The sequence below is a fragment of the Miscanthus floridulus genome, chromosome 8, assembly GCF_019320115.1.
Source record: "Miscanthus floridulus cultivar M001 chromosome 8, ASM1932011v1, whole genome shotgun sequence".
In the NCBI taxonomy this organism is placed as follows: Eukaryota; Viridiplantae; Streptophyta; class Magnoliopsida; order Poales; family Poaceae; genus Miscanthus; species Miscanthus floridulus.
The window spans coordinates 159,863,049-159,880,009 of record NC_089587.1 but is presented as its reverse complement, the minus strand read 5'-3'; the positions used below and the strand labels follow the sequence as shown (position 1 = coordinate 159,880,009).

The window sequence follows — 16,961 nt, the reverse complement described above, 5'->3', positions numbered from 1 at the left end:
GGACTCACTGGCGGCACTAGAGCATACAAAACATAAATATAGAATCAAGCAAGCACTAGACAGGAAAAAAGTTTAAGGCAGAAGCGAAGGGCATGTTTGTTTGCTTAGACAGATCTATAAGTGACACACGTCGGTAGAAAACCAAAAAGTGCCACCTCCTAGTTATTTTCATCATCATTGGCCTAACCAGATCTGAAACACTACAATATTCTTGTATGACTCATGTTCAAGCAAGGACCAAAACAGTGAAGCGAATAGGAAAAGGCAAGAAAGGAGACATGCGGATCGGATCTGTAGCCTCTGCCGTGGCAAACGATGGACACGGACGCCAATGCCACCGCGCTCCACCGGGAAGACCCACCGTCTAGCCTCCAAAAGGACACCTGAGCCACCACATCACACTGGGGATCCTCCGTTGCCGCCGCCGTCCGCAAGTCCAACGAGCATAGATTTGTTTCCACTTGTAGGGGATATATCCAATATATAATTCAACCTATCCACACAGAGAACATATACTACTCCAAAGACATGTCAACACAACCAGGCGTCTAGCGTAATGGTGAAGACGGTCTATTCCTTGCTCTGGGTCCTGGGTTTGACTCCCAGGTCTCATGGTTTTTTTTGAGTTTTAATTTATTAAACCCCAACGACAACAAGTGACACGTAAGCTGTCGGGTCCCATAGGTCAGATGGATATGGAGAAAGGTCCCACAAGTACACGTGACACGTAAGCCATCGGGTCCCACAGGTCAGATGGAGAAAGGGTCCACAAGTGACATGCAAGCCGTCGGGTCCCACAGGTCGGATGGAGAAAGGGTCCACAAGTGATACGCAAGCCGTCGGGTCCCACAGGTCAGATGGAGATGGAGAAAGGTGCCGTCGGGTCCCACAAGTTGGACACGTGACACGCAAGCCATCGGGTCCCACAGATCGGATAGAGATGGAGAAAGGTACCATCGGGTCCCATAAGTCGGATGGAGAAGGGTCCACAAGCACAAGTGACACGTAAGCCATTGGGTCCCATAGGTCAGATGGAGAAAGGCCCCATAGGTACACGCTAAGCCATTGGGTCCCACAGGTCGGATGGAGAAGGGTCCCATAGGTACACGTCGCATGGAGAAAGGATCGAACGGAGACTTTTATGACGAATTGCAAGCGTTACGGATGAGTAACTGTAGGTCCCACAAGTACATGTCAGATGTAGAAAGTACCACGTGGAGATCTATGACGAAGCGCCGTTGTTAAAGATCGAATATTGTTCATCATAGATCAGTAATTAGTTCAATGGTGAAGCCCTATTCGTCACAGTTCTGAATAAGATCGTCATAAATGAGCAGGAACAGTCGCGCGAGTGATCTGTGACGAAACCATGTGATGTTCTATGATGTTTTTTGTGACAATACCCGATTTCGTCATAGATAAGGGGGGTTCGAGGATCGTCACCAATGATATATGATGAAACCAAAATTTTCGTCATAAAAAATAATTTTTTATGATGGTTTCGGATTCGTCATTAAGATTTTCATCATAGAATGGATATTTCTAGTAGTGAAAACTTGTCAAGTCTACTTTGAAAAGGATCAGGCCTCATGCTTGTATATTATTAGACTCAGAGGCAATTCCCATCTTAATGTCGAATCTATTTTGTGCATGGTGTTGCGTCACCATATTTTGGCCCAATGGAACATGTATTAAGTTGGGTCTATTAAAGATATGTATATCCTAGCGTCGAAGCATGACCCCAACACCCCAATGGTCATCTTCCCATCTACTTATAGGGATCTAGAGACACCAAGAATAAATCAGATTTTGTTGATTTTGATTTATCCATTATTGCTACTTCACCTTGAAATGTGTGTCGGTAAGACTACCCACACCTACTTGTCTTTGGAACCCCACCATATTGTGCCTATAGATTGAAACATATATATTAATCGAGCAATTGAGTGCTGCTTCTTCTTATTCTTGCTTGTTCTTTGATTGCATGTAGGACGAGAGCCCTTGAGGCTAGGTTGATCGCACTCCACAAAATCTCAACCAACCATTTGAGTTGGTGTATAGGTCGCTAAAGTGCAATACCCTTGGATGGTTGTAGTTAGGCTGATCGAGTTATCCATGAATGATCGGGACCAATCCTCCTTTTAAATAGTTTTTAATATATTAATAACAATAGAATTGGGTAATCTAGAAACATATATATAGGCATAACCTAGAATATTTAAATATAATAGCATATGTTAGATAATTAAATGGAGATTCGGGGCATCTTTTAGTTTATTTTTAGCAATCATAGAAATAGTATTTTTGCTGCAAATTTAAGGGTTACTTAAATTATCTATCATAATAGCAGAGTGGATAGCATTTATATAAATTTAGGAGACTACTTTAGATTATGTTTTATAATGTCATAGGTGAGTAATTTAGATGTAGAGTTAGGTAGGAGGTTACTTTACGATTTTTGAAATTTGTATTATTTATCTTTTTATGAATCGATATTAGTTGAAGCTTAATATGTAATAGTTTAAATAGATAAATATGGACTATACATTTTACTCACCTCTGTGACCATATTTCTTGCTTGGGGCTATATTCCGTAGCAGGCATCATGGAACATACCAGTCTCGTTTCTACTGTTCCAAAACCCCCATTCCAAATGCCGTTAATGTTCCGTAGCCATAAACGCGTCCACAGAGCACCCAACCGAAGACCCATTTAACAATCCGATCGAAAAATAAGAGTTCGAGGAGGAGACAATCTAGCCCGAGCGGTCCTGCGAGGCGCGACTAGAGAGAACGAGGGGGCCGCGACCAGGGTCCACGGCGAGCTCAGGCCAGGAGGAGGGTGGGCCCGCGGCGGGGAGCAGCCGGCGCGGGCAAGCTCGCGTGACCAGTCGGGCTTGCCGGTCTGGGGACATCTATATGGCGAGCTCCCGGGGCGAGCTAGCACCGGCGAGGGCCGAAAAGAGAATGGAAAATGAGGGCGGACGCTGCGATCGTCCGCTCGTTAGGGAGGGGGGCGATGGCCGCCAGCCAGAGCGCCCATCGCCCCAGTCGTCGCCGTCCTGGAGAAAGAGAGAAAACCAGCCGGGGGAGAGAAGGAATGAAAGAATTTGCTTCTTGAAAATGTTTGCGTACTTCATTTTACGTGCCGTGACCCAGGAATTTGGGTCGCTCTGTGGAGATAGCTCAGGACATCAATATTCCTGAAAAATTCAAAATATATATCAGGTTTCCACGTTTTCGTCCCTATATCCTCTAGGAACATGGCTGATAAGGCTCAACACAGTCCTACTTCAACCTGCCCATGTAATTCTGGCCGGACGGGGTACGGTGGACACGCCACACTATAGGCGCATTGAGTGCGGAGCAGTAGAGCGGGTGGGATCACGAGACTTTGATGCTACCACATACACCAGATGGGCATGGCATGGCATGGCTGCAGACTCAAGTCACTGCATCCTTGCCTCTTTCACCGTCCAGGCAAAAACATGGCCACAGTGCTGATCTGCAGCTGCTGGATGTTCACAGCAATGCTTTTCGACTGGGGTTCAGAGGGAAGCCGTTTACAGCACCCACGCCACACATGGCTGCTGACTGAATCTGACTGACCATCACTTGTTTGAGCAGATGCTAACATGAAGCTATCTAGGTCTAAAAAAACGAACAAAGGTGAAAGGGATCGACCGGTGCTATGTGCTCTGCGTTTGTAGCCATGATGGTGCCCTGGAGTTGGATGGATGGGTGGATTGATGGACCCATGCACATGAGAAGCACTTCTCTTCTGCCTTTGAACCCTGACCGCACAGAGCACCAGTGGGCAGTGGCCCTCCTATATTCATGCTACTTCATCAGACAAAAAAACAGGAGATTTCTTTTTTTTTTTTCTAAAAAAGAAAACAGATAACATGAGACTTCAAAATTGCAGCTAGCCTTTGCAACAACGGGGATCAATTTTCACAGTTCCCCAACAAACAGAGTCACAGACATGAGAAGTGTCATTGCCAACTGGGGAATGAATGCTGACAAGTGGCCTCTGTTGAAAAATGCCGCTGAACTAAGCCAGACGGAAACAAAAAAAGAAGATGAACCGCAGCTTTATGTTCCTCCAACAGCATATAGTTAGAAAAGAACACCAAGAATATGGATTTTTACGACGGCACTGGCAATGTTAACTGAGAAAGTTACGTCTATTCCGGACAACAGACTACAGACTCGCAGCAAACTATTTCAAAACTAGCATATATAATACATCTTTGTACAAAAATAAAAGCCAAAGGTGAAAGGTACAACACAAAATCCTACTAACCAGTAGCTTACACAATATGATGTCCACAAACCAGCCCAGAGTTTACTTTGTACCAGATAGAAGTTCAACCTTAGAAAAGAAAAGTTCTAGACTCCCTTAGACTCCAAAATCAGGGGATAACTCAATCCCCTCTTATTTTTGCGCTTAAGATCACTTGGTTCTGGCTTTCTCACATCAGAGAACAGGCATTTGGGTTCTCATCGCTGAAGAGCTGAGGTGGGTACTGGTAGGCATAACCGTATCCGCTCAGATGATTGAACCTTGGGTAGTGCATATACATGTTAGCAATGGCGCCAGGGTCTTTATCTTTTTCTTCATCACCAGCATTGCCATCATCCTTCTTCTTATCCGCTTCTTTCTCGTCTCCACAGACATCTCCACCATCTTTCTTTTCCTCTTTGCCATCATCCTTCTTATCCTCCCCACCTTCGGCTGCCTTCTTGTCATCCTTGGCATTTCCATCATCAACATTCTCAGCTGCAACTGGTTCAGACTTGACGATAGCAGCGTGCTTGACAGTGCGCCTATACACATAATCAGCCAGCTTGGCCTCCTCGAACACACCCTTCACAGTGACTTGAGAAGCCTTCAAGTCTGCCTCTACAGACTGCACTCCTGCAAAGCCATTACAAACTAATTGATGAATACTTGAGAAGCAGATGTACGCCTCGACTTGACATTCCCTAAACTGAAATAATAGTTAATTGACAATATACAGCATAATTTGCACTGTTCTTATTTAAAGACATTTTTTTATCAAAAAATTAAGCTAGTGAACTTAACGTAAATCTATTTGTAGTTTTTGTGACATGTTAACTACATGTTCAGTGTACCTCTCAGAGTCTCAGTCGAATACAAGGAGAGAAGATCGAGTATATCTCGTATCAAGCACAAATTGCAACAGCGTAACAGTTATCAAGTTTCACAGACAGACTATGAATCTTGACTGGTGTAATCATTGAAGTTTGATGTATCTTGCTAAAATATAAAACATCATCCATCACAAGAAGACTTTAGTGAACTAATGGAAAGCTACGTTATGATGGATCATACAAGGGAGATGTGGCAACAAATTTGTACCTTTCATCTTGAGGATTCTCTTCTTGATCACCTGCGCACAGGCCTCACAATGCATATGCACCTTGAGCACCACAGCGAGCACCATGGGCTTTAGTACAAAACAAAACAAAACATCAATGTCTCAGTCCCAAATCGTAGAAACAATAGCAGTACACAATGCACGTAAAATTGATGTGACACATAATTGGAAGTAAAAATAGCAATGCAGTGTGTTCAAGAATCTAGGTAAGGATAATTCACCTCCTCTTTCTTCTCAGGTTTTGGTGGCTCAGGTTCTTCCTTTTTCTCCTCTTCCTTCTTCTCTTCTTTCGGCGGTGGCATTGGCGAGAGAAGCTCTACCTTGCGGCCTGTCTTCTTCTGCACGCGTTCCACTACCTTCATTGGGTCAGCAGCTTCCTTTTTCCCCTTAACGACCACCTTGTGTGCCTTTGTATCTGTAATAACATCTTCAACACCTGCACATCACAAGACTAGTATTCAGACTCTGGAACTCAATTGAAAGACTCGCACATTTGCAGGAAAAGAAATAGAAAGTTTGGAACAATTGCACAAAGAGTCAGCATACAAATTTCAGATGAACTCATGAACTTCAGTATCCAAGTTGAGAATACAATAATTAGTTAAACTTATGGCAGACCCAGAATCTTTACCATAATCCATCATCATCATCTGATGACAGACAGAAGGGTTACATCTTTCTTCAGGCAACCTGAACTTCTTTTGAACATATGCTGCCCAGAGAGGCATATACTAAACTGCAGTGGTTTGCATTATGAGATATCTGATTGGGCATTAAGGTTGCTGGGATCTAAATTGTTTCACCAATAACACAGGATACACGTGCGACTCGGAGTTGTCTCCTCCAAGCAAGCATTTGCCCACCTAACGTTTTCAAATGCAACTAAAAAACACCCACATGTATGTATTATGATGATGCACAAGTACAAAGAGAAAACGAGCAGCAGATTAAAAAAAAGAAGAAAATTTTCAAACTCGCACCTTACGGAAGAGGCGCCTTAAACGTTCCCTCAAAGCGATGCAGTACACAAATAGTACTTGGTTACATTTCAAATGACCAGAAAAAACACAAAAGTTTGCCCTTTTTTCAAAAGTACCGGAGGAAATCACTCCATAATTCAGAAAACGGAACCAGATTTCAAATAAAACCTGGGGAAACAAACCAAACAAAAAAAATCGTGGAGATTTCAACATGATTTTTGTAACCATGGAAGAAGAGCAGAGCTAACAATGCCAATATGCGACGTCCTGTTAGGAAATCGGAGAGAGAAAACAACTAATAGTATGCCAACTATCAAGAACACTTCCTGTTCAAAAAACAAAACAGTATACCAAGAACACAACGGCACCAAGTACAGCAGAAAAGAGAAGAGGTAAATCTATTACCATCAAATCCCTTGAGAATCTTCTTGACCTTGCGCGCACAGCCCTCGCAGTGCATGAAGACCCGCAGGACCACCTCCTCCGGCGGCGGCGGCGGAAGAGGCGGGGCCTCCTCCTTCTTCTCCTCCCCTCCTCCCCCCTCGTCCTTCTTCTCCTCCGCCTCCTTGGCCTTGTTGGCCGGGGCCGCCGCCTCCTTCGCCTTCTCCTCCTACACCAACGCACACACAAAACGAAGCACATCAAGATCTTCCCGCACCTCTCCCAGAGTCAGAGCATCGGTGCCAAGAAGCCGCAGGCATTACCTCGCCCATGGTTCGGCCTCCTCTGCTCCGCTCTCAACGCACTAGAGTTCAGTTTCGGTCAGACACGCCTCTGGCGAGTGAGTGAGTGAGTGGTGGTTCTTGCGCCCGTTGGAGTGGGCTGTAGGTAACTTTTCGCTGGCTGTAACTCCACTGCCGCTACTTGTAACGCGCGCCGCAAGGGCCAGCGCCCAGCGGCTAGCTCCTAGCGGGGACGACGGTGCGGCGGGTCAGTGGGTCAGGCCGGCCGGCCCGCACGGAAAATGCGTTGGAACTAATCACCCCTGTCCCCGGCTCATCTCATCTGGTGGTACCAGTACTAGAATTTTTTTTAATGTGGATTTGGCCCTCTCTCTCTCTCTCTTGTTTCCTGGCAAACTGGAGTAGAGCTGGAAATAGGTGAGAGTGTGAGTGTGAAAGCTAGGACAGTATATTTGTATCTGGGACTTTGGATCGGTCATGGTTACTAATATATACAACAAAATGTCTTGTATCCTTTTTTTAGTTAGAGAAAGCACTAGGAATTTAGGGGGTGTTTGAATTCGGTGACTAAAATTTAGGAGGTGTCATGTGAGAGTGTCGTATAAGGTGTTCGGATATTAATAAAAAAACAAATTACAGAATCCGTCGGTACTCCACGAGACGAATTTATTAAGCCTAATTAATCTGTCAGTAACATATGTTACTGTAGCACTGTCTTGTCAAATCGTAGACTAATTAGGCTTAAAAGATTCGTCTCGCAAATTACTCGCAAGCTGTGCAATTAGTTTCGTAATTAGTCTATATTTAATACTCCATGCATGTGTCTAAACATTCGATTGGACAACGACTATTTAGGAGGATAAATCAAACACCCCGAGAACGTTGCACAAAAGTTACAGCTGGTGATTTTTAATGTACCAACTAAATGTTTATTTAACATGCCTCAAAATATGCATGGTTCACCTTGGAGACCATGTGGAAGTGAGTTTCCACTGATTAAACCGTGTCATGCAAAAGTCACCTGGAAGGCTGGAAATGGACCTTGAGCCCACCTTTTGGAATGCATGAATGGAGAAAATGTGGGATTGGAACGCCTAGACACTTCAAATCTTATATGATTCTAGAGCATATGAAAGTTTCAAGATAAGCCTTTAGAAGCAACACAGGAAACTTAGAGGAGGCAAAAGGCTTATCTTGCGTTGTTATGAAACATTTCTTTGTTCTATATATAGATCCTCGATGGGAATTTTTCTGTATGAACTAAAATTTTCAAAATTCTATGTTTTTCCTCTATTCCAAAGCATGTCTATAGGTCTCTTTGGAACACAAGATTTTCAAAATGTAGGAATAGGAAAAGCGGTATAGGAGCTATATGATTTTTACAATCCTACATGAATTCAAAATGCATGAAAGTTACTGAGGAAAAATAGTAAAATTCAAAAGGAGAGATGGACACAAAGGAAAGTTTCCCTAGGGTCCAACCTCATGTTAGTAATTTTCCTCCAAAACTCCTATGGATTCATGCATAAGGCATGGTTAATTCCAAATGCATATAGGAGCATTGATATTTTCATAAGTAAGAGAAAGCAAAAGACTTAACATTGTACAATCTCCAATTTAAACAAGGCACAAGACACAAGCTCAATCTTGCATTGCCACATTCTAAAACTCGACATTGAGCCAACCAACAAGAGCGTTCATAACTGAGCATGCAACAATTTAAATTGATTCATAACCCTATAGAGGTGCACAACTTTGGCCACATGCACATGAGGCCAACGCCCATGCAACAGATAGGTTTGAAGGGGTGACTCATGCACCATCCTTTCACACATTTGACCAAGGTGCCCTATGAACGATCAAGATGGATAGGAGTTTTAGGATTCACCTCATCAGTGATCACACCACACAGTGAGTCCACCGGTTAAAATGATCACAACATGCTACTAAGCTTATAGTTCTCATCCATGGCATGTATCTTGTACGAGAAGGTGCTCAAGTTCGATGCAACAAAAGTATAATCCTTACTAGCTTAAGCAAGTCTATGATGCTCGATCGAGTTCATTTTTTACATAGCCTTGGCCTTCATTGAGCCTCAAATCATCATACATAGTTAGTCACATTTGTGCTTATTATCATCTACAAAACGATTAAACATTTCAACTCCTATAACTTGTGAGTAGTGGTGACTTGTCACTTCCTTGACTTCTACCTAGAACTAAGTATGAATATGCATTTATAACTAACAAACATAGTACACAGTTCATGGTGAACAACAACAAGATAAATCATGCACAAAAGTGGGCCTCTAAGTCATTGAAAACTATATAGGATAACACTACTACAGAAATGGTCCTCTCCTATGACACTTTCACCGTCAGATTTATTAAAACCAAAGGTGATAGGGTTATATCACCATCGGTTTGTAATACCAACCGGCGATAAAAATGGAACCCATCATCACTGTCAGTTGGTGTTACCAACTGGCGGCGATAGTCCATCATCACCACCGGTTGACCAATGGGCACTGATGATGGGCTCCTCATCACCACTGGCTCTCCATATGAACCGGCGGTGAAAACAATTTTCACCACCATCTCGTCATATGATTCAGCGGTGATAACCATGATGCAGCACAATAATATTCATAACTTTTTCAAACAAATTCAGATGAAGACAAACTTTATATCAAAGATGCGGGGGTCGTCTCCACAATCACAAGGCCCCTAGGACTGTGCCATCTGCACCTCCTCTTCAAGATCTTTGTAACGGTCGAGTGACACAAAACACCCCAAATGGCAAACCGATAGATAACACGCAACATAGTGCCACAAGAACTTGAATTAGTTAGTGTAATTGTTTACCCTTTGACATACAAAATAATAGGGATCAAGTGTACAAGGTTATAGAGTTCGCTCTCTATGGTTCAACTCTTCAAAAAATCACATAAATCTTATTGGAGTTAACTTGTAGCTCATCTTGGAATCGCCCACTCCAAGGTCTACTATGCAACGATGAATAGAGCATTGGCTCACATTGATCAAAATGACATTACCTGCAAAACAACTTATCGGCAGCACCGTGAGTACATTTCATACTCGCAGGACTTAATTCCAACATATAGATATTTGGTGGATGCAAGGGTATTATCAGGCATTTGTACATTTGCAGAAAAGCAATGGCATTTCTTATAATGACATGCTCATGAATCAATATTAACATAGTTGTTAAGCATATGATAGGTAGTAATAAATAGCACATTTAAAATATCAACATATTAATCCATATCTTACTCCTCGTTAGTTTCATCTCTACCATGGGCATAGAAAGTAAGAACAACCAAAAGGGTTCCGTCCCGAGGGACTTTAGGCTTTCAAAACTCTATAGAGGTGTACAACTGTATCCACGCGGAAGAATGGGACTAACCACCATACCTGTGCATGGGGGTAATGGTTGCCTCATGTCTCCCACCTTTCCCTAATTCTGCCCGAATGTCACATGAAAGGTTTGACTGGTTCCCAGTTAATGCTACCACCATCTAACCGACGATACCTTCTTGCTAGTTTCACGGATAGACTGGTCGCAATTAGTTACTCGGCTTGCCGCCCCCATATGTGACATGTGGTCTATATGGGTGGTTACTCAGACTCACGTATCCCAATATACGGTCCTTAACTACTCCACGAGCTATGTCACCTAAGATCCCACACTCATAGTGACCTACCCCTCGCTTGAGCAAAAATTGCCAAATTGATCATCAAATTCATAATTCAAATTAAAGTGAGTCCTTAGTCAAGATTAGGGAAGTAGATAAGTTGTATCCCTCATTCATTTTAATGATTAATTATTCTGGTGTAGCATCCTACACGCGCAAGCATGAGTTCCCTTCTCATACTCGACTTCCAAGGTTACTAAGCAAATAAGCAATTAAGCGTTTCCATTCTCATTGATTAAATGAAAGGCTCTAATTAGTTCATGAGTAGTTCTAAGTTAACAAGGCATCATCATGTTATTAACCAATTCTATATGAAATGCATGACTCATAATGAATTCGAAGCTGACGATGATGACCTATACACGTTCCTCACGCTACATGATTCCCTAAAAGAAACAAAGATCGAGATTGGAGAGAATTGATAAGAGGATAAAGGTTGAGACTTGATTTGGAACTTGGGAAGAGAAGTCTAGCATGGCTCTACTATTGCATTATTTCTAACTAAGCTTACTCTAGTATTGTTGACCTCTTGGGTAAGTTTCCTAAATAAACTCACACCTTCTATTAACTGATGGATGCTCCGCTATATGTGGCGAACTCTCCATCGGGTTGGGCTCTGAGGTGACTTGGTTCTAGTTTGACACTGTTAGGCTTGGCGGGCGCTCCGTCGGAGGTGATGACCACTCCATTATTTGGCGGATGCTCCGAAGAATGCTCCGATGGTTTGGGACTTAGGTACTTCTAGGGTTCATAGTCATCAGCGGGCGGTCTGAGCTAGGTGTCGGACGCTTCGATGAGAACTAGGCAGTCTCAGGTTTCTGGTCAGCTGGGTTTATAATTCGATGGACGCTCCGTGAGAGATCATGGACTCTCCGCTGGTAACTTGGTATTCTCAGGTATTTGGGTTACTCTATAATTTGGCGGACACTCCACGTAATGCCACGGGCTCTCTGCTGGCTCATGCTGACATAGGATAAGGCTCTACTAGTTAGTTTTCTAGGACTGGCGGACACTCCGTCATATTAGCGGACGCTCCGCTAAATGGTCGACAGAACCTATGTTCATGGTGTTCTTAGGTTTCAAGCCTAGATGTGTTGAGCTATGATTCATGCATGTGCAAGACATTCCTAGGATAGTTTAGGTGGCTCACTAGGCTCAAGATAGCTAGGTTTACTAAGTGCAACTATAGGTTTAGGATCAAACTTAGAAATATGGGAATATGAATATAAACCTTGAGATTGAGATGAAACCCTTAGCTCTTAGATTTGAGAGCTTTCGTAGCCAAAAACTTGAAGATCCAACTTCTTCTTATACAACCTTCTTCATCCAAAGAGAGATTGGCTTCTCATGGGCTTCCTCTTGCAATATTTCCAAGAAGATGAATTAAAGGATAATCCATAGGATGACTAGGTGATTGAGCTAGATAGAGATCTCTTGAACTTACTCTACATATGATGGAACCACCACCAGTAAGAAATCTTCAAGCCTTCACCAAAAACCACAAATTAGGCATTTGGAGAGAAATCAAAGGAATGATAGCTACTCTTCTTGAGCTCACTGTGGACAAGGTTGAAGATGTTGATGGTGTCCATGAGGTGGTGTTGGTGCTTCCCTTCTTCTTCTTCATTTCCTTCTTTAATCCCTTCTCCAATCCTTTCTCTCTCTACACTACTAGAAATATCCACTTTTATGATGAATAGATTTCGTCATTGAAGTAGCCAAATTCGTCATAATTTTAGTTTTATGACGAATTTATGACGAAAACCGATTCGTCATAGAAGTCACGTCACTCTTGCAAATCTATGACGAATCTAACAAAATCGTCATAGAAGTGCCTTGATCTGTGATGAAAAACAGATCATCATAGAACTATTTTGGCATGCATGGTAGGGGGCTGCCACACTGGTGGACGCTTCCATTGGAGATGCTTTTCCACGTGTACATGCTATAGCCCATGTGTACATGCTATAGCCGATTGCATTGGAGATGATTCTGGTACGTGTCACCTTCTTATTGCACAATGTGGCCATCTCTGGTTCTTACACGTTTTAGGTTTTTATTGGACCACATGTCGTATCCTTGTTGTTCCACATGTCAGTTTTCTACTAGCACACGTGTCGTGTTGCCGTTGGATCATATGTCACTTCTTCATTGGACCATGTGTCGTATTTTTATTGGTCCACGTGATTGTTTCTTATTTGACCATGCATCACCATGTTGTCCATCCACGTGTCGTATTTTTATACATCCATGTGGCTTGATGATTTTCTTCCACGTGTCAGATTTTTAATATCCCACGTGTCGTGCCCTGGCCAATTCATGTGTCATGCACTAGTTCGTCCACGTGTCGCATTTTTATTTGATCACGTGGCATGTCCTGCTTCTACTGCGTGGAGCACAATTAATTCATCGTAGAAGTAATTCGAGATCATCACTACTGTACAGACTGACTACATAACTATTTAGCCTAGCAATCAAATAACAACAATTTACATTTCACATGTCAACAGCGAACCACTGATAGAGTATCACCACATTAAATCGGCATACGAGTCCACACATCAAACCGGCACATGAGTCTACACATCAAACCACAAATGTTCACTACATCAAGCCATAGGAGTTGAAGACTGAGGGTTACCAGAAGAGCTGAAGCACATGCATAGCTCACGGAGATTGTTGTACTCCTTCTGTTGCCGTTTCTTGTATTCCTCAAGCTCCCTTTCAGTCTTTTCTGTATTCCTCTTCAGTTCATCCACTTGATCGATGAGGGCCAGAGAACTTTCCTGTTTAGTGGCAAGTTGTTCCCGAAGCATTCTCTTCGCTGATGTCTCTGTTCTGATGGAGCTTGTCTAGATACTAGCATTCTTCAAAAAAAGTTGTTGTCGCTTCCCAGGGAGGGGGCCTTGCCCTAGTGGACGCAGAGGACCTTGCAAACAACATTAGCACTAGTAATTGGTTGCTACCCATCAGCAACCGGTTTTGCTTGCATAGTTTCCATAGCTTTCTATGAAATTTAATCAGTAAAACATTAGGTTACAGATAGTGTAAGAGGACTTCAATTGAAAACCCAAGAGATTGATTTATAACAAGTAATGCATAGGTCTTCCTCAGCCTATAGCTAATAGAGATTATACAAGCTTTAGTAGATTTTAGTAGATTTCCATAACACTAAGCTCCTACTATGTTTCCTTCTTTTATGGCAATGGCTTTAGTAGATTTCAAGGGAAGCAAAAGAAGGTACTTACAACTGCTGCTCTTGCAACATTGCTCAGGCCATTTTTCGTACTGGTATGGAAGTTATGGAAGTCTTCCATAGCATTAACATCTTCATTAGGTGAACCATTTTCTTCTTCAAGTCCTTGATGTTGTTCTGCTGCATTCCTCTTGTTCTCCTTCTGTTCACATTGCACATGAGTTTCTATTTATATTTATACAAATGCAAGAGTAACAATAAAACACAACCATCACTTACAAATTTTTGCATCTAGACAACATAGGAGCGAGATCCTATAGCCTGGTGGTACTTTACTTTTGCATGGTTTCGCTTATTCTTCTCATATGTTTCCTATAGCTTCATTTATGTTAGACTGCAACACAAGTAGACCATAGCAAGACTAGACAGGAAATCGATGGGTTCACACACATTGTTCTTAGCACTAGACCAAATCTTGACAAGTTCACGCCACTATGCATCGTTCATGGATGAGACAGGAGAGGTCATATGGATCTGATTAGTAGGGATGCCATTGAAGTATGTTCTCTTCAACCTGTAGTGTTCCTGCCTTACCACAGACTGCATTACATTTCGGTAAGCTTTTTTGTTGGTGAGTGAGCACAATTAACGCGCAGCCTTCCCTGAACACAGTAGTGTGAATGAAAAGTAAATCCATTAAAGTTGCTCAAAGCAGAGTTGAATATCAAGAGGGGATACCCATACATATATTTAGCCTTTCCACAAATCTTATGCAATAGATGGCGCCGGGCTTCTCCCCCTTGTATTCTTTCCAATGCGTCAAAATTGGTACTTCCTTCCTGACTACTACTCCTGCCTCTAAGGTAAACTTGTCAACTTGTACTAGATCATGTGGCCTTATGTTCTCCTCAGCAACAGAGTTGCGCATCCTCACTCCTCCTAGTGATTTGCTCATTTTGTTAAGTATAATTCCACGAGTTGAGGCCTCGGCTTCCTTGCTCTTCCTTGCAATGGTACTACACAATTTTCATACATTCAGATTGTTAGAAAAGTTACATGGATATCAAATGGCTAGTGCAAATTGATTGATAGACATCTATAAGGTAATACCAACATAGGAAACTTTCATCATTCTGCGGGTGGAGGGAGATGGGAGTTTGCTGAGAGGGCTCCTCTTCAGCAGGGCTATCATCATCTAGCCATGAGGAGTCTCTCTCAAGGCTAGGTAGGGTGCTGTCCTGACCAATGTCTCCAGTTAATGGATGAACTTGGAATTGATCCCTAGGTTCGAGTGTCGGTTATGATGGAGAATTATGTTCACCTACTGCTGCTACATCCACCCTTTTGCCAGCGGAAGACCTTCGAGTACAAAATCCATGAGCAGCCTCTTCTAGCGACGTTTACCTCACTCGCTTGGAGAGCCTTCACCCAGGACTCATGGCAGTGCTGCCTTTTGTCCTATTGGCAAAGCCTCCTCTATGGCTTCTTCGATCCAGACACTGAAATTGGAGATACAAACTTAAGCAGCAAGCATGTATAAATTCCATTGATATCCAAACAGTAAAGCATTGCATGGCTACCTCAACCCCCCCTCCCCTGCCCCCTACCCCTCTGAACTAAATACAAGATAGAACAAGCACCTCATGAATTGATAGGAGCACTGGCTTGTCATAGAACCATCCAATTTATAAGAGCACAAGTACAATGGCAGCCAGCAATAGTCTGTCGAGTACCACGACGGGTCTCGATAAATGATCCACAAACAACCAAGATCGTACATGATTCAACATATATGTCACATTTTACATAAAGTTCACAAATACATTTCTATCATCAGAGTATGAAATAAAGTTATTACAAACCAAGTTTGATAAATAATAGCGGAAGCAAATTAAGTTCGAAAGTAGCATTTGCCAACATAGTTTAATACAGTGCCAACATACGATCATAGTCCACAAAAGCATATAGAGGGATTAGTAAAGAAGCCTGCCCAAGGCTTACTCCTCATCCACAGCGGAATAGAAGCAACTCTTGCAATATCCATGAAATACTGTGCCATCTACAACAAGGGGAATAAAACCCAAAGTACGAGAAGGTACTCAGCTAGACTTACCCATTATAAACCAGAAATAAATTGACTCCAAGGATTATACAAGGCTGTATCAGTGGAGGTAGCTTGACAACATTTTGCATAAAAAGCGATTAACATCAATTATACAGTTATAGTTCTGTTATCAAATTAATTATAACTATCCACCTCTAGATTAGCAGTGATATATTATTTTAAGAGCATGCAATAGTAACCATAGCAGGTATAGTAATTCCATGATTATCCAACCATCGTATTCCATAATATAATTACTATGATGTTGGTGCTAGACAAGTTTCTCACTATCCGGGAGAGACAGTGATTCGAATTGATTTCAACCAGCTGGAAATTTATTCCTAACACAAACCTAGGTCTACCAGCCATGGTAGCCTTAGGTCACCTTTGGTACAACTCAAGTACACATTTCATAGGTTCGCTCAGCGCCGCACAATCAGGGACAACCAACTGCTAGGATGTTCAGGCCTAGCCTGTCCTTGGGCTCATGTCTGGCTCCCCACACATCCTTACTACCATCCAGAGTGCACACTCTTACAGAGCGGGGCCCAGCTTGAGTTGAGTTACTTGGCTTCATGGTCGGAACGAGTTATCCGGCCAGCTAAGTGATAGGCATGCGTTCGTCAAAAGGGCCAACAATGGTACGGTCCTTAATCGGCATAGACGAAATCACATGAGTCAACCTACCATAGACTCTGCCCGGCCTCGATTTACATTACCCCATGGTTCTTTTCCACGATAGCAAATATAGCCAACCATGCCTCGGTATCCACCTATATCTCGCAGGTGACAGGAAATCACCCGACTTCTACCTGTCTAAGCAGGGCTAAGCATGTATTCGATCCTGGACCTACATAGGGTTAAAGGTGTATATATCTG

General features: G+C 42.7%; 1 protein-coding gene across 1 annotated transcript; it reads right to left on the bottom strand.

Moving 5' to 3' along the window:
• Positions 1-4,142: 4,142 nt before the first annotated feature.
• LOC136473847 (heavy metal-associated isoprenylated plant protein 7-like) lies at positions 4,143-7,319 on the bottom strand. The gene is made up of 5 exons (XM_066471492.1): positions 7,089-7,319; positions 6,790-6,994; positions 5,626-5,840; positions 5,386-5,473; positions 4,143-4,920 (listed from the first exon to the last, which is right to left on the bottom strand). Exons 1-5 carry the CDS (start codon positions 7,095-7,097, stop codon positions 4,475-4,477), a joined length of 963 nt encoding a protein of 320 aa, XP_066327589.1. The 5' UTR covers positions 7,098-7,319; the 3' UTR covers positions 4,143-4,474.
• Between the last annotated feature and the right edge of the window lie 9,642 nt (positions 7,320-16,961).

What these genes read in the sequence shown, in the direction of transcription:
- LOC136473847 (XM_066471492.1), bottom strand. An exon ending in GATTCTCAAGGGATTTGATG is followed by an intron (nt 5,841 to 6,789) that starts GTAATAGATTTA and finishes TGTGATGTGCAG; the next exon opens with GTGTTGAAGATGTTATTACA. An exon ending in GAGAATCCTCAAGATGAAAG is followed by an intron (nt 4,921 to 5,385) that starts GTACAAATTTGT and finishes ATGGCTTTGCAG; the next exon opens with GAGTGCAGTCTGTAGAGGCA.